Source organism: Microcaecilia unicolor, chromosome 1, assembly GCF_901765095.1.
Source record: "Microcaecilia unicolor chromosome 1, aMicUni1.1, whole genome shotgun sequence".
Taxonomy (NCBI): domain Eukaryota; kingdom Metazoa; phylum Chordata; class Amphibia; order Gymnophiona; family Siphonopidae; genus Microcaecilia; species Microcaecilia unicolor.
In genome coordinates, this window is record NC_044031.1 from 670,590,876 (window position 1) to 670,614,274 (window position 23,399).

General features: G+C 41.1%; 1 protein-coding gene across 1 annotated transcript in view; it reads left to right on the top strand.

The window, feature by feature from the left end:
• Positions 1 to 23,399, top strand: part of TSPAN3 (tetraspanin 3) — a 58,695-nt gene that overhangs the window by 28,611 nt on the left and 6,685 nt on the right. The window contains exons 2-6 of the mRNA XM_030187292.1: positions 1,883 to 2,074; positions 9,264 to 9,338; positions 17,761 to 17,862; positions 18,699 to 18,851; positions 21,199 to 21,282. Coding sequence (XP_030043152.1) covers positions 1,883 to 2,074; positions 9,264 to 9,338; positions 17,761 to 17,862; positions 18,699 to 18,851; positions 21,199 to 21,282 — 606 coding nt within the window. The remainder of the gene's footprint in view (positions 1 to 1,882; positions 2,075 to 9,263; positions 9,339 to 17,760; positions 17,863 to 18,698; positions 18,852 to 21,198; positions 21,283 to 23,399) is intronic.

Consider the following 23,399-nt stretch of genomic DNA (forward strand, 5'->3'; position numbering starts at 1 on the left):
CACTCAATGTGGAATTTGTTGCCAGAGAATGTGGTAAAGGCAGTTAGCTTAGCGGAGTTTTAAAAAGGTTTTGGACGGCTTCCTAAAGGAAAAATCCGTAGACCATTATTATATGGACTTGGGGGAAAATCCACTATTTCTGGGATAAGCAGTATAAAATGTTTTGTAGTTTTTTGGGACCTTGCCAGGTATTTGTAACCTAGACTTTGATCTTTCCCAGTATGGCAATACTTATGGATCAGTAGCATGAATCTTGCTACTGTTGGGATTCTGTCTGGCAGTTGTGGCCAAGGCCACTGCTAGAAGCAGGATACTGGACTAGGTGGACCATTGGTTTGACCCAGTATGGCTATTTTTATGTACAGATGAAAATATGGGAGACCTGTTTTCTTTTTACTTATCAAAAGGAATATTCTCTCCAAGAATTCAAAAGGCTCGAAGGTCTGAGAAGAAGAAAGAACAGCTTCCATACTATTTTATGATGGCCAAATCTGCTCTCAAAAAGGCCAAAAGTTCAAGATACATTCTTTTGTCACTGGGAAAAGAGGCTTGGACACTGGAGTCTTTTGGGAGGAAGATGTTTGGGTAGCTGCGCCCTTCAGTTCCTGCATAGCTTCTTACCAGTTTTTCATGGGTATATAATAGGTGAAACATTGTGCACAGTGTTAGTGTTTGCAGACTCTTTCTCTCAGAAGGCTAAGAACTCCTTTCATTTGTGAAATAAGAACCTACAATTGAAGGGGTTATGTCCAAGACTTAAGTCTATATTTGTTATATTGAACTTGGAAATAAGCCCTTCAGTTGATTATGGTTGTTTAGTGCCCAGTGATTTATAGCTCCAGGCCTCAAACCTGAAATGGTATGCAGAAAAGGCTTGCTGAGCCATGCTTTGGAGAGAATCTCTTTGGGGATATTGTTCCAGCAACAGTGATACCCCTAAGACAGTCTCTATGCTGCCTTCTGACCCAGCCTCCTTTTCTATCAGGTATTGGCATGGGGAGAGGGGCAAGGAAGTATAAGCATCCTCTTCCCTCCAGTTCTTCCCAAATGAGGCAGGATTGTTATGCTCATCCTAGAGAGCAGAGGACCTAAGAGGCCAAACCAGGGATGGAATTTTGACTGCCTCCACAAAAACATAAGTGTCCAGCATTCATACCAAAGCAAGTCCACTTTACTATTTATGCAATAACCCCAATAACATTTTCTCAGTCTCCTGGATTTCATTGGAAGAGTCTTGTTGGTCCCTTTCCAAGTCCTTTTTTTTTTTTTTTTTTTGAGTAGTGAGCTTTTCTTGTAAGTTCACACAGATAGACTCTGTAATGAGGTGTATTGTCTATCTTGACTGTTAGCTGCCCTGAATGGTCATTGAACTGCTAAAATGGTCAGTAGTCTTTATCATAAGTGTGTGGGGACAGTCTTGAAGATCTCAATATACTTTGGAAGAAAGGCAAGAGAGGGGAGATATGACATTTAAATACTTACATGGCATAAATGCACTGTAGGCAAGCCTTTCAATTGAAGGGAAGCTCTAGAACGAGGGAGCGTAGGATGAAGGTGAAAGGGGGTAGACACAAAGTGTATCTGAATTCAAGAAAGCTTGGAGCGAGTGCATAGGATCTCGTAGATGGCATAGATGGGCAAGCTAGATAAGCTATTTGGTCTTTTATTTGCCTTCATTTGTCTGTTTCTATGACTTCACAACTAGGCACCTTGCATTTTCTTGCCCATCTTTAATTTACACTTTTTGAATTGCATTTCCTTTTGATTTTTAAAGCGCTAACTTGTTGGAGAGAAACCATCTTTTTGTGATTCCAGGAGGTAAGGTATTGTAATGCAGTTTCTAATAAGTAATACAAAATTATATATTCTTCCCTTCCAATAGGCAGCAGCTGGTATTCTGTGTTATGTGGGTGCCTATGTCTTCATCACATATGACGACTATGATCACTTCTTTGAAGATGTTTACACACTCATTCCAGCAGTTGTCATCATCGCTGTGGGAACTCTTCTCTTCATTATTGGGCTGATTGGTTGCTGTGCGACAATCCGAGAAAGCCGGTGTGGACTTGCCACCGTAAGTTTTAAGTAGCATTGCCATAAACAAGCCAGTTGGCTGTTTCAGGTTTACAGTCAGTCTTGGGTGGCTTTTGTAGCCTGACTTTAAATGACTTATCAGGCATATTTTCAAAGCACTTAGCCTTACAAAGTTCCATAGGTTAATATGTAACTGTGTAAGTCTAAGTGCTTTGAAAATATGCCTCTAAATAATTTTAATTTTTTTATATTAATAGTAAGAATTGCATGTAAGCTTAAAAAAATAGTTATGATTTTTTTTTTCATTTTGCACGATTTTCTTTTTTAAACTTATTTGTGCTTCTTGATGCTGCACCACAAGTTCAACCAGGCTAACTTCAACACTATAGTGACTCAGAATCCCTAAAACAAGCCAGTTACTACTTAGACTCTGAAGTCATCTTGAAGAATTAGCACGGGTTAGAAAAGTGGTACCAGCTTGAGTTAACACATCATTTACTGACTTTTAGGCTCATGAGTGAAAGGTCTTGCCTGCCAAAGAGCCTTACTGAAAGAACCTACCTGTCTTGTCCACCAATATCTTCAGAAGATCATATAAGAACATACATAATTCAAAATAGCATAAAATTCATCAGAACAGATAACATGATTCCTGTGGCTTTGGTATTTGTCCTAATATTTGAGGCATTAATATGTTGGGAAAGCCCTACTAAGTTAAGTAGCAAGCATACTGGCAAACTGTGTGGCAGTCAAGTCATTCCATGATAATAGGTAGAAAAGTCTGCACATTCTACCAGCACTGAAGATATTTACTAGTTTGTGCAAAGACCTATGAAAGCAGCAAGGTCTTGAGATGTTGTTTAAATGCTAAGGTGTCCAAAAGGAGCCTCAACTTTCTTTTGGGAGTTTACTGCATAGATATGGACCAGTAATAGAAAAGATAGACTCTTGGGCTCTGTAAGATGAATTTTCCTAGTTCAGCATGATTCACCTTTAGACCTTTTAGCATAAAAGTATTAAGTTTTTGTAGAATTGTCTTGTAAATAACCAATTTCACCAATGGAGTTGGCCTCAAGGCAGTCACCAGTGAGCCTGCAAAGTGGTGGGAAAATGTGGGATACAAATGCTACAAATAAATAAAAACTAAGGCCATGGTGAACATATGTGATTGGTGCAATCTGTGGTTGCTGATTAGCAAAATTTCCCCAAACTACTTGCTTCTGCAAGTCTTTTTGCATCAGTTTGTAAGTTGAGGTCGATGAAATGGCTTATACTTTCTTGTAACTCAATATAGGGATTTTGAAACTTGAAATATTATCAAAATACAAAAACATTTGAAACTAAAAAGCTAATTTTGTGTCACCCCTCCTGATCCTCTGGCGTAAAGAGCAGCAGTGGATTTTTACACTTAAAACAACAGAACCATATGGTTTAAACAGAAGTATCGAATGGAATGCTTACTTCTGATTGACAGCTGGAGTATGCGTGATGCAGTTTGATGTCCTTCGTTATTGGTGGCGTCTTTTTTTTTTTTTTTTTTTTTTTGATTGGCTTGTTGGTAGCGCTGGGGATTTAAATCTCTTTGCATACAAGCCTCTGTCAACGCCATATTTGATGTCAGATAACATTGAGAGTGTGTGACTCATTTCAGGAGCAGTTTCTTTCCTGAAGCAGCCAACATATGGGCGAAACAAGGCGCTCTTGTTGAAGGAAATGGGCGCTCTAGATGGAAGAATGAATTCCTTGGACCGGTGGTGTAGAGGCGTGATGAAATATATGGACTAATGAGTGGCAAATTCCCTCCAATGGAAAATTAATGGTTGGCTAGCGTTGGCTTGTGGTGGTTTGAATCATAACTTGATCTGCAACTGTAACTTTAACCTCTACTGTAACCACATCTTGATCTGCAATTTGCATCGCAACTATAAGTATCAGCACTTTCATTTTTTTGCTTTTTGTTTATCAAATTGAGGGGGCTGGCTCTTAGTGAAGGGTTTTTGTGTGTTCCAGGTCTTCCGTACCAGTGTCATTTTTACAGGGTCTTCATAGTTGGGTAGTTTTACTTTGGGGTCGCGCTTCTTTTGCACATACAGGTTTTGTGTCATTTCCTTCCTGTCCTTCTGTCTGGGTAAAAGGTTTTTTAAACCATCTGTTTTTCTGTGTGTTAGAGTTTTTTTCGGATGTTTTTTTTTCCTTTTGTTCTTCGATAAGGACCAGTGATAGTACCTCACTCCCTGATTGGATAGGGGGGTTTGAATACTCTTAAGTACTTCCCCCTCTTGGGAGGCGTTTGAGGTTCCACTTGTTAAAAAATTCCTTAAAGATTTAAGGGGTTTAAATCTGAGGGTTTCAGGCGGGGTGACACAAAATTAGCTTTTTAGTTTCAAACTTTTTTTATATTTTGATTTTATACCTTCTTGTTTCATATGCCGGTCAGGTTACTACTACCTGATGGGCTTGTAAACACTGAAACCAATGGAACCTTGCACTTATGACGCTTTTTTCAAACATGTGTGGGATTCAAACATGCGTGGGATAAACATAAAGGAATCCTGTTCAGAAGGAATGGATCCTCAGGAGCTTAGCCGAGATTGGGTGGCTGAGCCGGTGGTGGGAGGCGGGGCTGGTGGTTCGGAGGCGGGGATAGAGCTGGGCAGACTTATACGGTCTGTGCCAGGGCTGGTGGTTGGGAGGTGGGGAAAATGCTGGGCAGACTTATACGGTCTGTGCCAGAGCTGGTGGTGGGAGGCGGGGCTGGTGGTTGGGAGGTGGGGATAGTGCTGGGCAGACTTGTACGGTCTGTGCCCTGAAGAGGACAGGTACAAATCAAGGTAGGGTATACACAAAAAGTAGCACATATGAGTTTATCTTGTTGGGCAGACTGGATGGACCGTGCAGGTCTTTTTCTGCCGTCATCTACACAGTGTCCCATTGATTGTCCTCTTTCCCCCAAGTCTCTGAGATGCCTGTTGTATCTGCCTCATCATTTAGTGCTATATATTCTGACTATCCCATATTATTTTTCAGGCTTCTAGCTTTTGTATACAGGCTCTTCAAATTGTGTTTTTTCCTTTGATCTACAAGCTGCTTAGAAGTTGAAGGGGATAATGCGCATCCTTTATCCTGCTCTCTCATTAAGCACACCTGGCTTACTTTAAGCATTGTTGAAACATCTCTACTGGGATTCCTTAAATGTCCTGTTTCAATAGTATCCTTCAAGGATACTGTACACCGACCCGTGTGCTTCTGGGCAACTGTCAGCTTTCCCCCTTCCCCCCCTCCCCATTCTAGTTTAAAAGCTGCTGTATCTCCTTTTTAAAAGTTAGTGCCAGCAGTCTGGTTCCATCCCGGTTAAGGTGGAGCCCATCTTTTCGGAACAGTCTCCCCCTTTCCCAGAATGTTGCCCTGTTCCTAACAAATCTAAATCCCTCAGTCCTGCACGTGGAATGGGGAGCATTTCTGAAAATGCGAACCTGGAGGATCTGGACTTCAGCCTTCTACCTAAGAGCCTAAGGGGTCCTTCTACAAAAGCATTCTGAAAAATGGCTTGCGGTAGTATAGGTTTTGGGTGCATGCTGATCCATTTTTTTAGCATGCCTGTACAAAAGGCCTTAAAAAAAAATTTTTGTCAGTGACATGCGGTAAAATGAAAATTGCCACGCATCCATTTTGGGTCTGAGACCTTACCGCCAGCCATTGACCTAGCAGTAAAGACTTGTGTGGTAACCGAGCGGGAATGACCTACGCGTGCCGAATGCCACTTGGCGCATGTCCATTGTGCGCATCCGAAAATAAATATTTCTCAGACGCCCGCCAAAAATGAAATTACCGCAAGAGCCACGTGGTAGTCGGGTGGTAACTCCATTTTGGCATGTGTAGACGTTTACGCGGCTTAGTAAAAGGACCCCTAAATTTGGCTTCCAGAACCTCCCTCTCAGTACCCGCTAGAAGCTATCTGTTAATGCTGTGGTACAAAGTTCAAGTTTTAAAACTAGGGGGAAAAGAGATGGAGATTAGTTAAACTAAACAGTTCCTCCTTTAAACCCCCATCTTTAAGTTCCCAAAGAACAAAGCAAATAATGTTCACTTACCAGAAAAATGTCCTCCTTCTCTCAGAACTTCTCAGAAAGAAAGTTCAGTGGGACCTTTCCTCTTTGTATAGTTTAGAATCTAAGGGGACTGCTTCAAACAGTAATCTATATTTGCATATAGATTACCAGACTCTAACGACTTCAACATAACCTACAATAAATGGTCCTCAGTCCCATGGTCGGAGCACTATAAACCGCCTGACACCTTAAACTGGAGGGCGAAAAAGACATCCTAACTAACTGAGACAAAGCAAGCAAGGAGTTACTAGACATAATAGCTCCCCTGAAACGCAAGGAGAAACCCACACGCAGACCAGCTCTCTGGCTAAATCAAGAAGTACTTGAGGTGAAAACATGCTGGAAACTGGAAAGAAAATGGAGAAAATCCAACTCGGTAGAAAATAAAATCCAATGGAAGAATGCAGCACAGACTTACAAGAACTTTGTGAAGCAGTCCAAAGAAAAATACTATGACAACCACATAGAAACAGATCAACACAGCATCAAACTTTTGTTTGGTCTGGTGAAAAGCCTTCCTGACACCCAAAACACAATATCCTCCAATGAAGAACAGCCCTCAGCAACTGAACTAGCCCGCTATTTTGAGAGTAAAGTAGCAAAGATCAGACAATCTGTACCCACAACGGGACTACATCACATCAAATTCCTAGATGATATAATAATATGGCAAAACTCGCCCACATAAGACATTAGCCACAAGTTGCTGAAAAAAATCCACTAAATCTCACAGCCAACTCAATACCTGTTCTACCTGTATCATGAGAGAAGCCTCATGATACTTCTGACAAATCACATAACAAAACTACTACAAGAGGGTCTCTTTCCTAGAGGCAAAGGTAGTATCATTCTGACCCCCCCATACTCGAGAACAATTTGGGCAAAAAAGATGACCCTGTGAAAACTATAGACCAGTAGCATCCATCCCTCTGCTAGTCAAGATCATTGAAGGGCTAGTATTGCATCAGTGAGGCGAGGAAAGAAGTGAGCCTGGGCCAAAAGGTCTTACTCCTACAAATCAGTCTATCCAGTGCCTTCGATGTGGTACACCATGACATCCACCAAAGTTTCTCATTAAATGAATCCTGTTATCCACTGGACAATAACATAAAAATTCTAGGCATCACCATTGATCAATATCTCGCTTTTGATTAACACACCATACAGACAACAAAAAAGATATTCAGCAAACTTTGTCGGCTAAAAAGAATCGGAAACCTATTATCAACAAATTCCTTCAAACTAGTGGTACAATCACTAATGTTTAGACTACTGCAATGGCCTGTATGCAGGCTGCAAAGAACAAAGCCTGAAAAAACTCCATACAACCCAAAACACAGCAGCAAGATTAATCCACAGAGCTAAAAAACACCAAAGGGCCTCCCCTTTACTATGCACCCTACACTGGCTACCAGTAAGAGCCAGACTATACTTTTAGTTCGTTACACTTGTATTCGCCATTCTACATGGGTCAGTACCAGCCTACATGTACAATCTTATCAACCTACCTCTGAAGAACGCCATACAAGGTGCCAGAATCCTTGACCTTCTTCCCACTAACTGTAAAGGAGTAACATACAAGTCCATATTAGCATAGGGTTTCCCTTTCTGGCAACCAAACTATGGAACTCTCTAACTGGCATAAGACGGATGCCTGACTATTTGTTTCCGCAAACATCTGAAGGCCCACTTTTTCACCAAATTTCTGAGAGTATAGATAATCTCGAATCCATCTACTACTGTCATATTCCTCCTCTCCTTTTTCTATGACTTCAAAATCTTCCAGAACATATCCCGACCATCATCTGTATGTACACCCCCTCGCCTTCTCAACCTCTATGCAATGTTCCTTAGTTCTGTTTAAGCAACAAAGCTACACAAGTACTAATAAATTGAAATCATTCATTCTAGTAAGGTAATCATCTAGGAATTCTAAACAGAAGAAATAGAAACAGTAGAAATGCTTATAAATTATTCTGACTACCTGAATACTCAAAACCACCAGAAAAAGGAAAGGAGATGGGGAGAAAGGAAAACATTTTATAATTCAGATACTCAAACAAAGCAATACAGCAAAAAGCAGCAGAACAATCTATAGCAGGTTCAAAATCTCCACTGAATAACTTGCTAGAATATCAACCCAGCTGACTAGACATATTCTAGACTGATAGAGATGGGGGATCAAACTTTTCTTGTGAAATGTCTTGAAATGTGATAGTGGTCTGTAAATTTATAACAGAAATGCTCTACGTTGATCTGGGTTTCTCTAGAGAAGCTTGGATATACTCCGACATCTTGTCCTAGAAAAGATAATCCTTTATTGCGGGAAAAAAATGAAGAGCTCTATTTTTATCTGCCTCTAAGGCATAAGTCACTATCAAAGTAGATCTAATAATTGGGAAAATGTTGAAGACTCCAAAATTTCATTAAAATTTTAAAATTATCAGTACCATATTGGGTACTTCACTGTCAGCCTCATGGTCAGGCACTCCAAGCCTAGCTACAGGTACATAGATAATGAACCTCAGTAAGTACCAGAAACACTTATCGGGGTGCTTCAACATTTGTTTGAAATATTTTCAACACGTCCAAAGGCGACATCATAGAAAAATTAGTAAAACTTATAAATAGCATGTTACAAGATCTAATTAAAGTACTTTTTATAGAGTAGCCTACTCCCAGAGCTCTTTAGCTGGCAGCTGCTCCAGCTTCTCATCTCTCTGATGCTGCATTGTCCAACTCTGTACTGTGCTCAAGCAGACCATGCAACTGTTTGTTCCTTTTCTGGTGGGTCTGTGAGGCCAGCCCCTGCCCGTGAAAGGAGAAAGGTAAAATCATGGAGAAATTTTGTCTACATTTTGCATTGCACAGCTGCACGGGATTTTCAAAAGAGTAAGGTCATCTCTAAGTTTATTCTAATTTGATATACTGCCCGAGACCTTTTTTAGGTTGGTTTTATAATTAAAATATATAAAAATTAGGAAAAGAAAAAGTGCAGTGGTGAGACAAGGAAGAAAGAGAATTGTAGGGGAGAGAGAGGGACTATACACTTGCATGTTTAGTTGGTAAAGATGCGCTCTTCTGTTTTGGATAATAACCTGTCCCTTTTTTGACTTTCAGTTTGTTATCATCTTGCTCCTGGTTTTTATTACTGAAGTGGTTGTGGTCGTCTTAGGATACGTTTACAGAGCAAAGGTAACTTTTTAAACAATTTTGTCACAACAGATTTAAGATAATTTACTAGCATTAATCATCTCATGCTTCCTATCTGCAGTGCTTATGGTAAGAATACAAAATATTCAAGCATGATTTTTCAGCCCACCACCTTGATAAGAGGGGAGGGGGGACACCTGTTTCCTGCAGCTTTTTCATTTACTTGTTGAAACCATCTATTCTAGATGAGAGATTTTGGTATCCTTAAACAGTATCTCCCAACAATCTTTGCTTTGATAGTGGAGTTCATTTTGTCCTACCATATCAAATTAAGTAGCTACCATTTTAAAATCTAAGGCCTACATTGTTAATTTGTTTAAATTGCTATTTAGCTCACACTACTGCATTGGTAGTCGAGATGAGTTACATTCAGGTACAGTAGCCGGCTCATTTTCAAAAGAGAAGGGTGCCCATCTTCTGACACAAATCAGGAGATGGGCGGCTTTCTCTCAGGGCCAGCCAAATCGACATAATCGAAAGCCGATTTTGGCCGCCCTCAACTTTCTGTTGCGGAGCCGGCGAAAGTTCAAGGAGGCGTGTCGGCAGTGTACCGAAGGCTGGACGGGGGCGTGGTTAAGAGATGGCCGGCCTCGGCCGATAATGGAAACAAGAAGGGCTTCCCTGACGAGCATTTGGCCGACTTTACTTGGTCCATTTTTTTTTCACGACCAAGCCTCAAAAAGGTGCCCCAACTGACCAGATGACCACCGGAGGGAATGGGGGATGACCTCCCCTTGCTCCCCCAGTGTTCAACAACCCCCTCACACCCAAAAAAAAAAAAAAAATTAAAATTTTTTTGCCAGCCTCAAATGTCATACCCAGCTCCATGACGGCAGTATGCAGGTCCCTGGAGCAGTTTTTAGTGGGTGCAGTGCACTTCAGGCAGGCGGATCCAGGCCCATCCCCCCCACCTGTTACACTTGTGGTGGTAAATGTGGGCCCTCCAAAACCCACTGTACCCACATGTAGGTGCTCCCCTTCATCCCTAAGGGCTATGGTAGTGGTGTACAGTTGTGGGTAGTGGGATTTGGGGGGCTCAGCACCCAAGGTAAGTGAGCTATGCAGCTCGGAGCAATTTGTGATATCCACTGCAGTGCCCCCTAGGGTGCCCAGTGGGTATCTTGGCATGTCAGGGGGACCAGTGCACTACGAATGCTGGCTCCTCCCATGACCAAATGCCTTGGATTTGGTCGTTTTTGAGATGGGTGCCCTCAGTTCCCATTACAGGCGAAAACCGAGGGCAGCCACCTCTAAGGTCGGCCTAAATGTTGGGATTTGGGCGGTCCCGGACCGTATTATCGAAACGAAAGATGGGCGCCCATCTTGTTTCATAATACGGTTGGCTCCGCCCGTTCTCGGGGCCATCCCCGGAGATGGGCGCCCCCATTTGATTATGCCCCTCTAAGAGTCTTCCCTGTCCCCATAGGACTTAGTTTGACTTTGTACCTGAAGCAATGGAGGGTTGAGTGACTTGCCCAAGGCTACAAGGAGTGATGGTGGGATTCAGACCCTGGCTTCTCCGATTCCAGCCTGTTGCTGTAACCACTAGGCAGCTACTCCACCCAAATTAACAGGTTTCTTGCCAGTGTTTAGATGTAAACATTTTTGTTCCATTGTTAAATCTATAATGCACAAGCCAGCCTTGAACCTATGATCTTTAGGTTAGAAAGCAGCCATCTTCCAGAAGTTATTCTGCCTCTTGAGAGCCTGCTGTAACTAGACCATACATGTTCTTGGAGGACCAGTGTTTTCTACTTGTACTTTAGCCTGTTAGCACAGTTGCAGCCCATGTATTAGTTTCTATGACAATTCCTCTTTGCAAACTGGAAAAATCCGAGATTAAGTTGGCAGCAATCTGACTGCCATGCTTTGGATCCAAATGCTCCTGGAAATTTTATTTTCCTCCCTACTGATATTGGGTAACTGGTGGAGAAAGCAATCTTGTCCCAATTCAACACCTGTTTAGAGAGGGCAGTCATATTACTAGAACCTTTCCAATGTGGTTTTTGTAAGGTTCTGTAACGTTTACTCCTTTCACAGGAAGTGACAAGCTTGAGTTCCCTCCTGACAATATTTCCCCCCATTCAGGAAAATGTAGTGGAAACTCCACTAGGCAGCTCCTCCCTTTTAACAGGAGGTGACCATATAGCATTCCCTCCTTTTCATCAGGAGATGCTAGGAAACCTGAACTGTTCCACAAGAAAATAATCCATAGGAAAATTCTCTTTCAAGTGTTTTATTTCTCTTTCAAAGTCAATCTGCAAAGCTCCCCTTTAACTCAGGATGAATAATCATAAGACGTCTGTTACTTCATCAATATCTTCCCTCTCAAGCTGTCCCCGGTAACAAGTCACAGCTCTGTTACTGTCCTTGCACCGCCTGGCGCTGTGTCTGGAGAATACCACTTGACAAACAGGCTCACAGGATATGCAAATTAACCACTCAGAAGACAAATCTTCTCTCATGGGCTATGCTTTTTTAATTACTCTGAAAAAGTAGTCTTCTTGCACCACTCTTGAATTGAGCCCTCCACTGGGGAACGTGTGGGTCAGATTCAATACTCTGTAGCCGACTTCCCCAATATATGCAAATTAACTATCCTAAATGCAAATCCACTCCAGTTAGCTGCTAACCACTCTGTAGGGGTTACTCTTCTAGTGCTGGCTGTTGTGCTGCTATTGTACTGGGAATTAAAAGCACTGAATGTGCATTACATGATATATGCAGGGATGACATTTGGGTTTGTTTGTTTTTTTTTTTGTTCATATAAAGCATGAGCTGCAGATTTGAAACTTAGGAATCCTTTTGCACTCTAACTTTCAAACCAGAAATTCGGGTGCTAATTTTTTTAAAATTGTCGCCTGAGCAAATTGAAACCTGATTCCAAGGCTCCTCTAGTTTTCAGAATGTCACACTTTCTTCCTATAGAATCACGGGTAAAGCTGTGTTTGGGTTTGTTTGTTTTTTAATGATCTCTACTGAACATATATTCTAATCTTTGCTATGTAAGCTTAGGAGAAGCAGTTTCCAATTTTATAGCTCCGATTTGTCTTTCCCAAATTATGGAACCATTGCCAGCCTGGTTAATTTGTTTTGTGTTAAATTTGTTTTGTAGTATAATGAAAAATTAGATATAATAGGTATCTCTGAGATCTGGTGGAAGGAGGATAACCAGTGGGACACTGTCATATCAGGGTACAAATTATATCGTACTGATAGGGTGGATCGAATTGATGGAGGGGTAGCATTGTATGTTAAGGAGGGCCTTCAGTCAAATAGATTGAAAATTCTGCAGGAAACAAAACACATCTTAGAATCCCTATGGATTAAAATTTCATGTGTAAAAGGGAAAAGGATAGTGATAGGAAGTATACCACTGTCTGCCTGGTCAGGATGAACAGACGGATGTAGAAATGTTATCAGAAATTAAGGAGACTAACAAACTGGGGAACACAATGGGTGATTTCAATTATCCCAATATTGAGTGGGTAAATGTACCTACTATACATGTACCTCGTTGTAAAACAATATCACTTTGTATTCATTCATACCATGTATTTGTTCAGACCGGAAATAGCTAACGCCGTTAACGGTTATATGTAAGCCACATTGAGCCTGCAAAAAGGTGGGAAAATGTGGGATACAAATATAACAAATAAATAACAGGGCATGCTAGGAAGGTAAAATTCGTTGACGAAATCAAGGACTGCTTTATGGAGCAGATGGTACAGGAGCCAACAAGAGAAGGAAAAATTCTAGACATAGTCCTTAGTGGAGCACATGATCTGGTGCGTGAGGCAGTGGTGCTGGGGCCACTTGATAAGTGATCATAGTATGATCTAATTTAATATCGGCTTTGGAGTAAGTACACATAGGAAATCCAATACCTTAGCATTTAACTTTCAAAAAGGAGACTATGATAAAATAAGAAGGTGAAAAAAACACGAGTAGCTACGAAGGTCAAAAATTTATATCAGGCATGGATGCTGTTCAAAAATACTATCCTGGAAGCTCAGGCCAAATATATTCCGTGTATTAAAGGAGGAAGGATGGCAAAACGACAGCTAGCATGGTTAAAAAGTGAGGTGAAGGAAGCTATTAGAGCTAAAAGAAAATCCTTCAGAAAATGGAAGAAGGATCCAACTGAAAATAATAAGAAACAGCATAAGGGATGTCAACTCAAATGCAAAGCGCTGATAAGGAAGGCAATGGGCTTTGAAAAAAAGATTGCATTGGAGGCAAAAACACATAATAAAATTTTTTTTAGGTATATTAAAAACAAGAAGCCTGCAAAAGAATCAGTTGGACCGCTAGATAACTGAGGGGTAAAAGGGGCAATCAAGGAAGACCAAGCCATAGCAGAGAGATTAAATTAGTTCTTTGCTTCGGTCTTCACCGAGGAAGATTTGGGAGATATACCAGTGCCAGAAATGGTATTCAAAGCTGATGAGAGAAACTGAATTAAATCTCTATAAACCTGGAGGATGTAATAGCGCAGTTTGACAAACAAGAGTAGCAAATCTCCTAGACTGGATGGTATTCATCCCAGAGTACTGATAGAATGGAAAAATGAACTTGCAGAACTATTGTTAGTAATATGTAATTTATCTTTAAAATCAAGCATGGTTCCGGAAGATTGGAGGGTGGCCAATGTAACGCCAATTTATAAAAAAGGTTCCAGAGGAGGTCTGGGAAATTATAAACCAGTGAGCCCTGATATCTGTGCCATGCAAAATGGTAGCAACTGTAAAGAACAAAATTACAGAGCATATTCAAAAGCATGAATTAATGAGACAAATCCAACATGGATTTAGTGAAGGGAAATCTTGCCTCGCCAATCTATTGCTTTTCTTTAAAGGGGTGAACAAACGTATGGGTAAAGATGAGCTGGTTGATTTTGTATATCTGGATTTTCAAAAGGTGTTTGACAAAGTACCTCATGAAAGACTGCAAAGGAAATTAGAGAGTCATGGGATAGGAGGTAGTATCCTGTTGTGTATTAAAAACTGGTTAAAAAATAGAAAACAGAGAGTAGGGTTAAATGGTCAGTATTCTCAATGGAGAAGGGTAGAAAGTGGGGTTCCCCAGGGATGTGCGCTGGAACCGCTGATTCATAATATATTTATAAATGATCTAGAGATGGGAGTAAATAGTGAGGTAATTAAATTTGCTGACGACACAAAGTTATTCAAAGTTATTAAATCACAAGAGGACCTTATGAGACTGGGCGTCTAAATGGCAGATGACGTTTAATGTGAGCAAGTGCAAAGTGTGCATGTGGGAAAGAGGAACCCGAATTATAGCTACATAATGCAAGGTTCCACATTAGGAGTCGCCGACCAGGAAAGGGATCTAGGCGGCATCGTCGATGATATGTTGAAACCCTCTGCTCAGTGTGCTGCGGCAGCTAAGAAAGCAAATAGGTGGTATTAGGAAAAGAATGGAAAACAAAAATGAGGATGTTATAATGCCTTTGTTTCGCTTCATGGTGCGACCGCACCTCGATTATTGTGTTCAGTTCTGGTCACCGCATCTTCCAAAAGATATAGTGGAATTAGAAAAGGTACAGAGAAGAGTGACAAATGATAAAGAGGGTGGGACGGCTTCCCTATGAGGGAAGTGGGGAAGGGAAATGGGACTTGATATACCGCCTTTCTGAGGTTTTTGCAACTACATTCAAAGCGGTTTACATACTCTTTCCAAAAATACAAGGACTAGGGGGCACACAATATAGCTACAAAGTAAAAAAAAAATTTAAAACGAATCAGAGAAAATATTTCTTTACTCAATGTGTAATTACTCTGGAATTTGTTGCCAGAGAATGTAGTAAAAGCAGCTTAGCAGGGTTTAAAAAAGGTTTGGGTGGCTTTCTAAAGGAAAAGTCCATAGACCATCCTTAAAATGGACTTGGGGACAATCCACTGCTTATTTCCTGAATAAGCAGCATAAAATATTTTGTCTTTTTTTGGGATCTTGCTAGGTACTTGGGACCTGGATTGGCCAGGATGCTGGGCTTGATGGACCTTCAGTCTGTCCCACTATAGCAAGATTTAACTTTTGTAGTCTGCCTTGGATTTAGGTGGAATATAAATAAAACATAACCATCTCAACAGGTCTGTTTGAGACTGCATCTTAATTAGTTCTTGAGCCCATTGCTATAAAAGGATATTGAAGTGAAGGGTTAGGGAAGATTTCAGGGAGTGCCACTAAAATAGCTTGCACGGTAATGTAGAAAAACTTAAGGTCATCTTTGATTTCCTTGTTTTCTAGAGAATACATGAATGTTTCTAGCAGGTATCACTATGTTAGTATTTATGCAGCATGAGAAAATCAGATAAGTCATTGTATGGAGTGAGATTAAGTGTGAGAGAATACTTTTTTTTCTGAGAGGGCGTTGAATGCCTGGAACTGATTTCCAGCAGAGGTTTTAGAAGTCAACAATGAGATTAAGCACGTTGGACAGGCACAACATCTCACTGGTATGAGAATGACTGACTGAAGAACCAAATGGTCCTTTTTGTTTATTTTCTCTATTTCCATTCCCTTCACAGTTGAGTAAGATCCACTACTGTCTGTGGATGCTATATAAAATGTCTGTGATTTTTATGATGAGGGCCTAAGTCATAAATATTAATTCTTGGGACACAACTTTGATTTATCAAATTGGATATTCTACTTCATGGCAATAACCCAAAATGAGATTACAGTACAGAACCTTTAAGATGGTATTATGGGGGGGATTTCTCCAATAATATACTAGTTTTTGTCAGCTTAAAGTTGCAAGATTTTTTTTTCTGTAATTTAATGCTTATGGTATATGGGATTTCTCCACCCCCCAAAAGTGTGGCTTATATTAATAAACAAGGCTTTCCATTATGTAATTGGGTTGGAAATCAGAAGGATATAGTGACATGTGGTGCTTTAACTTTTTTTCTTGAAGCTGCCTCACCTTGGCTTCTAAAGTACTGGCATGAAGGAATTCCTCTTCTGAAACTTGAGCCTTGTCATAAAAAGCAATTAGCAAAGTAGTTTCGATTTGGTTTCCCTTTTAATACTTTGCTCATGCTCAAACTGACTGCAATCAAGTAAATTAACCCTTTATTTTCTCCTGCCACAGATTTTTGTTGCACTTTGTGTGGAAAATGTTACTTGAGAGGAGTACATTTTTTATGGAAGTAATCTGAGATGGGTTACTGAAGGGAGCTCAATTCAACTGTACAATTCTGAGATGTGTTAATATGGGAATATCTGTTCTGTAATTCCCCCATAAGAATATAAAGGGTACTTGGTTTATGCAACAGTTCCCCTGATTGTACATTACTGTGAGGCTCATTTTCAAAACAAAGTCCAAAAAAAAGACCCAAAGCAGTAGATGGATGTTTTTCTTGTAAAAACGTCCAAATAGCTATTTTCAAAACACATTTTTAAGACATTTTTCAATGCAGCTTGTGTGCAGCTTGTCCAGATCACAAGGGGCGTGTTTTTGGAATGGCCAAATTCCGCCCCAGCTTGGCCGTTTTTCTGCCATAATGGAACAAAATAAACATCTGGGGCCAAATGTTGGACATCTTCATCTGGATCTGTTTTCAATAACCTGTTGTAAAAAGGTACCCTAAATGACCACTGGAGGGATTAAGGAATGACATTCCCTTAATACCCCAGTGGTCACCCCTTTCACCTCCATGCCCCCCTCCCCTCCACACCCCCCCTCCCAAAGATGTGAAAGAAACTGTACATTCCAGCCTCTGACATCTTCAGATGTTATGGCCAGTACTTTTAGAGCAGCAAGCAGGTCCCTGCCTAGTAGTCATTGCAGTGCACTGTAGAGAAGGGAACCCAGGCCCATATCCCACCCTTACACTTGTGGTGGAAAGTGTGAGCCCTCCAAAACCCATGGAAAACCTACTGTACTCGCATAGGTGACACCTGCAGACATAAAGGCTATTGTGGTGTACAGTTGAGTACAATAGGTTTTTGGTGGGTTTTGGAGGGCTCACCATATAATATAAGGGGGTAACGGTGAGATGTGTACCTGGGACCTTTTAGGTGAAGTCCACTGCAGCAACTACTAGAGTGCCCTACTCTGCTGGGATGTCTGTGGTGCCAGTCTACTAAGAATGCTGCCTCCCCCCCCCTCCCCCCCCAGAAATGGTCACAAAAGAAAAATGCACTGTGCACAAAATGTCTAAAAACATCTAGGAAATGGCCATTTTCGAAACGGACGTTTTTCAGGTTTGAAAAGGCTATGTTCACCACTTGATTTTTGGATGTCTTCAGCAAAACTTCCAAAGTTGGATTTAAGATGTCATATCGAAAATGCCCTTCCACGTGTAACTCATTTTCCTCTGTAGAGTTCAACTCGTATATAGTGAGCAATTAAAGGTGTCACTTTTTTTTTTCCTAGGTAGAGGACGAAGTTGATAGAACCATTACTAGAGTTTATGATGAGTATAATGGCACATACCCTGATGCAGCCAGTCGTGCTATTGACTATGTGCAGAGGCAGGTGAGCTTCACAGTCATCCTTGCCTTTCCTCTCCTTCTTCTTGCTTTTAAAGTCCTCTTAACTTTGTAGACATTTGTAACTTAGTAGTTGTTTGTAAGTTCCCTCATTGACAGAGCTTGAATGATGCTCTTTACTATTACTACTTCAACTACTACTACTTTATCATTTCTATAGCGCTTCTAAACATACACAGCGCTATACACTTGAGCATGAAGAGACAAACCAAGCGTCTCCAACTTTGTTTGGTGGGATCAATTCTCAGTCTTTAATGCCCACATTTCTTCTGCTTAGCACCTGAGTGCAAGCCCTCAAAAAATGCTTATCTAGGGATGTTCAGGAATCTGTGCTGTTTTGTTGCCACTTAGAGATTGTCCAGCCATCCTTGCAGTACAGCCTGGCACTTCTCTTCAGAGACAGCATTTTGCTGGTCTTACTGCGCAAGCATTGCCACATTTACTAACCATTCATATCCTATATGTGTGTAATTAGCGATAGGTCTCCTGATCATCCCCAACCCTATCGGGGTGTAAGTGGGGACATTGGGAGAGCTCTAGGCACAGATTTGCACTATTCAATGTGAGAAATTTTGTGCAAGTAAATTACCCCCATACATAGTGAAAACTAAATGTATGTGACTAGTTTTTTGTTCCCCAACCAGGTTGCACACCCCTGGAATACCTATTTTGATACAGTTAAAGTGTCCCTGTGTTGTGAAATAACATGAGTGCTTTGTGCAGTTATATTGCCTCTGCAAAAAAAAACACGTGTTTTTCAGTGCTAAATGGTCCTTATAGAGTGTTTTGAGTTCTGTAACTTTGGTCACTCTTATTTTGCAGTTGCACTGTTGTGGGATTCACAACTATTCAGACTGGGTAAAAACACGTTGGTACACTGAAGCAAAGAATAATAGTGTGCCCTTGAGCTGCTGTCGAGCCAGCATCAATAACTGTACTGGCAGCATCAGCCGTCCCACAGATCTTTACTCTGAGGTGAGGGCCAGGTATTCATTTTACTAGTCTGTATATAAAATCAGTTATTGCTCTTTATACCTTATGCTATGTACAGCAGCAATAGAAAAATAATTTTTTCACTGATTTTTCACAAAAATTTCTGAAAGTGAATGTTTCTTTGGGTTCCCTTTATTTCCTTTTTAGTGACTGTTAGAAAAATATTGGCAGTTTTAATACAACTTACTGGGAACTATACTTGCACATTTTCCTGTACACTTATTCACAGATTCATAAAGTGTTCCTATATGTGTGTATTTAACTGCCTTCTAATGATCTCCCTTTTTGTTCATATGTTTGCCTTATGTTAAGCTCTCATTTTAAAAGGGAGAGAAAAAACCCTATTACCAACTTACCACGTCCGTTGTTTCTCTTCACTTTCAATATTTTGCCTCCCTATTGGGGTTTCTCTGTCTCTGATCTTGCTTCAGAGCTGACTTTTGGATTTGTCTTTCAATATGCATATCTCTTCTAGTAATCTCTGTGCATAACCTGATTCATCCTTTTGTTACTTATTTTAAAAGTGGTAATACAGATTAAATAATATTGAAAGTTAACTAACTATACGTGTGTGTGTTATACTACGGGACCCATTTTCAAAGCACTTAGACTTACAAAGTTTCATAGATTACTATCCCGACATGGCCGGCGATTTCGAAAAAGTGGTGAAATCGGTATAATCGAAAGCTGCTTTTTTGACAGCATCGCCACTTCCCATCGCCTCGCCGGTGAAGTTCAAGGGGGCGTGTCGCCGGCTAAGCAAAGGCGGGACATGGGCGTGGCTACCAGATGGCCGGCTTTCGCAGATAATGGGGGGAAAAAAGTGGCATTTAGCAGTATTTCGCCGGGTTTACTTGGTCCTTTTATTTTCACGACCAAGTCTCAAAAAGGGGCCCCAACTGACCAGATGACCACTGGAGGGAATGGGGGATGACCTCCCCATACTCCCCCAGTGGTCACCAACCCCCTCCCATACTCCAAAAATAAAACTAACAACCTTTTTTTTACCACCTGTATGCCAGCCTCAAATGCCGTACCCACCTCCATGACAGCAGAATGTGTTGTATCGTCTGACAGGCTTTCTCTGGTTGTGATGTGACTCTTGGGTGAGTGTGACACCTTTTCTGTTAGGTGCACTGCAGAGTCACATCAGCAATGCATTGTGGTGGGTGTAGGGTACTGGACTGTACTCCCATGGTGCTTCCCCCCCTGCTAAGTGGGTCAGAGTGTGCAGTGGTTTGTTTCTGGTAGTCCATGAGGTAGTGGCCATTTTTGTAAGCCAGTTTTAGATCCCTTTCATGTGTTACCCACGTTAGAGAACTTATTACCTTGAATGTGGCTGAAAGAGGGCAGTGTACACCATTTTGCCAGCTCTGACCTACTGCTAATCTCAGTACCAGGGAGACTCTTTGCCAGTGGAGCACAACCTCTGATCTGCAGTTAATTGTGAGTAAACGTGCTTATTCAAATAAAGGACTTTTTCAAAGAGATTAGTCTTCAGGTGTCAACTGGTGTGCCAAGGTTATACAGCAGCAAGAAGTCCTAAAGGCCTGAGTGAATGCAGGTCCCTGGAGCATTTTTAGTGGGTACCGCAGTACACTTAAGGCAGGCGGACCCAGGCCCATCCCCCCTACCTGTAACACTTGTGCTGGTATTGGAAGCCCTCCAAAACCCACTGTACCCACATGTAGTTGCCCCCTTCACCCCTAAGAGCTACGGTAGTGGTGTACATTTGTGGGTAGTGAGTTTGGGGGGGGGGGGGGGGGCTTAGCACCCAAAGTAAGGGAGCTATGCATGTGGGAGGTTTTTCTGAAGTCCACTGCACTGACCCCTATGGTGCCCAGTTGGTGTCCTGGCATGTGAGGGGGACCAGTGCACTACAAATGCTGGCTCCTCCCACGACCAAATGCCTTGGTTGTTGCCGGGGTGGAGATGGCCATCATTTTTTTCCATTATCGCTGAAAATCAAAACCGGTCATCTCAAACCTGGCGAAATCCAAGGCATTTGGCCGGGCTAAACCGTATTATCGGAAAAAAAGATGGCCGGCCATCTTTTTCGATAATACGGTTCCGGCCAGCTGTACTGGCGCAGACAACATAGATCGCCGGCGATGTTCGATTATGCCCCTGTATGTAACTTTGTATGTCTAAGTGTTTTGAAAATACACCTCTGTGTGCTAAAATGTAATAGGTTTCTCTTGTGTTTTAACTGCAAATTAGCGCCCCCCCCCCCCCCCCCCCCAGTGTCTTTCACTTCATTTCCTAGCAAATTTCAGTATAGATGTAGCTATTTATTTGTATTGATTATGGTTGTCTTTTTTTTTTTCAGGGTTGTGAAGCTCTGGTTGTGAAAAAGCTGCAGGAGATAATGATGTATGTTATCTGGGCAGCACTGGCATTTGCTGCTATTCAGGTGAGATTTAGTTTTGTCAGGCCTTGACAACTTATTTGAATTTAGGAGCCAGTGACTAAGACCCTCTTTGTTTCCACCAAAGTTTAAGAGCAGGGTAGGAGACGTTCCCTCTAGGGTTTCTTTTTTTTTTTTTCTTCCCCATTCTCTTTAAGTGAAAAAAAAAATCTTAGTAAACCAAGCTCTTAATATATATGAATTCAGGCTATTGTTTGTCCTCCGCCAATACAGCCAACTTTTAGAATGGCTACCATATCATTTCAAAGTAGACGGAAGCAAAACGAGTACCATTGCTATGATAGGACAGGTAGACATTAGGAGCAAAATAGGAAGAAAAAGATCTATAGGAGAATTGAGCCATACAGGCATAAACTGAGGTTAATATGTATGCGACTCTAGTCTATTTAAAATAAGTAATGGACTTCAAACCAAACAGTAGTAAACTAATCTCACTCTAGTATACAACCAGTGTGTGTCAGGGGAAAGTCTCATACTGTCACAGGGACATTAATGTAATGTAATTTTCACCTGCAATATGAGTGAAGCCCTTTTTGTGACTGTTGTAGACAAAACCCCCTGCTTCTGAATGTGTTGCTTATTAAAGCATGTTCTCTGAAACTGTCAGTGTCCAAATATTTTTTTAAACAGTTTTTCAATTTTTTTTTTTTTTTTTTACATAATCACACTGAAAATGGTAGGCATCACATATTTAGAATCTGTCAACTCACCGGACCCCTGAGGTTAGGCAGAGACAGGAGGCGACACTGGCTGCTAGCAAAGGTCCCTGCTCTCCAGGGTTGTAACATAACTAAGATCTGCATATGCATTTTTGTTTCTTTGTTATAAAGGGTGCTGCTTTCTTGCAGTAATCAATGAGTGTGGTGGTTGAGCACTTCCCCAGAACTATTTTCTGTGAACTTAAGTAGATTTAGTGACCTAAGAACACATGCTAGAACTCTAAAACAGAATTAGCAAAGAAAAGCACCAATCATTTGTGTTCTTAGGGCAGTGTCTCCAAATTGTCTCATTGCATTCATGCCTCGACAGTAATGTACCTCATTTCTAAGCCCCAGGGTGTGTGGAATATGCTTGTAGTTGTGCCATAGAGCTTCCCTGTTACCACATGTGGGTTCAAAAAGAGCTCGTCCTGTGCAGTTTCTTTTCTTCTCTGAACCTTGTGATGCTGTTTAGCCTGATGGTACAGTCTTTTATTTGCATTTACTGCTAGAGGATTATACTGTTAGTTCCATTGGATCTGTCATTTAGAGGCCTGTTTACTAAATGCAGTAAGTTTATTTTGCACTTGCCAGGCTTTAACAGTAAAACCTAATGTGCATTAAGCACAAGGGATATGCTGTAACTGTTGGGGGGCACTTCCAGCATGTTCCTTGCAGTTACAGCGTACAAGTGTTCTCTACCATTTGTATTCGCAGTTAGCATGTATACACAAAGTGCTCCCCGTTGAGCAGGTGGTAAATTCACCCAAGCTAACTGCACAAATGATAGAATACAGTAAGTATCGTGTATTAACTGCAGTGTACAGTCTGTGCCCATAAACTGCTCAATTCCTGCTTTTTTTTAATGTGGCATGTGGTTAGTGTGGGATATTTTACATGCAGCAGCAGTTACTATGGGTCTGCGTTAACAGCACAGGATCTCTCACCTTAGTCTATCTTCACTGGCTCCCAATCGAAGTCAGGATTCTGTTTAAATTTTCCTGTTTACTGTTCCTGAATATTTGCTGTACCATTTTGAATTTCCAAGCTCTTCTAGAAGTAGAAGAACATTGAATTTGTTCCCCTTTTGTTCCTCCCTCTGCTAAAGGTGTAAAGAGGTTGAAAATCTGTGATATGCTCCTTTCTTACTGGGCCCCTAAAATTTGACATCTGTTGGTGAATGTGTTTTGTGTTGTAATGCCTTGGCTTTCAATAAAGAAAAATACATTTTAACAAAAAAATCCAGAAAGTTTAAAAAGAAAAGTAAAAGCAACAGATACTGTAGGATGGCACAGATATGTTGCAGTACAAAAAGAAATGCATACAGAAAAGCTAGGAAATACAGTGCCTGTGGCTAAAACTTTTTTTTTTTTTTTAAATATACAGTGTTGAGTAGCTCAAGGC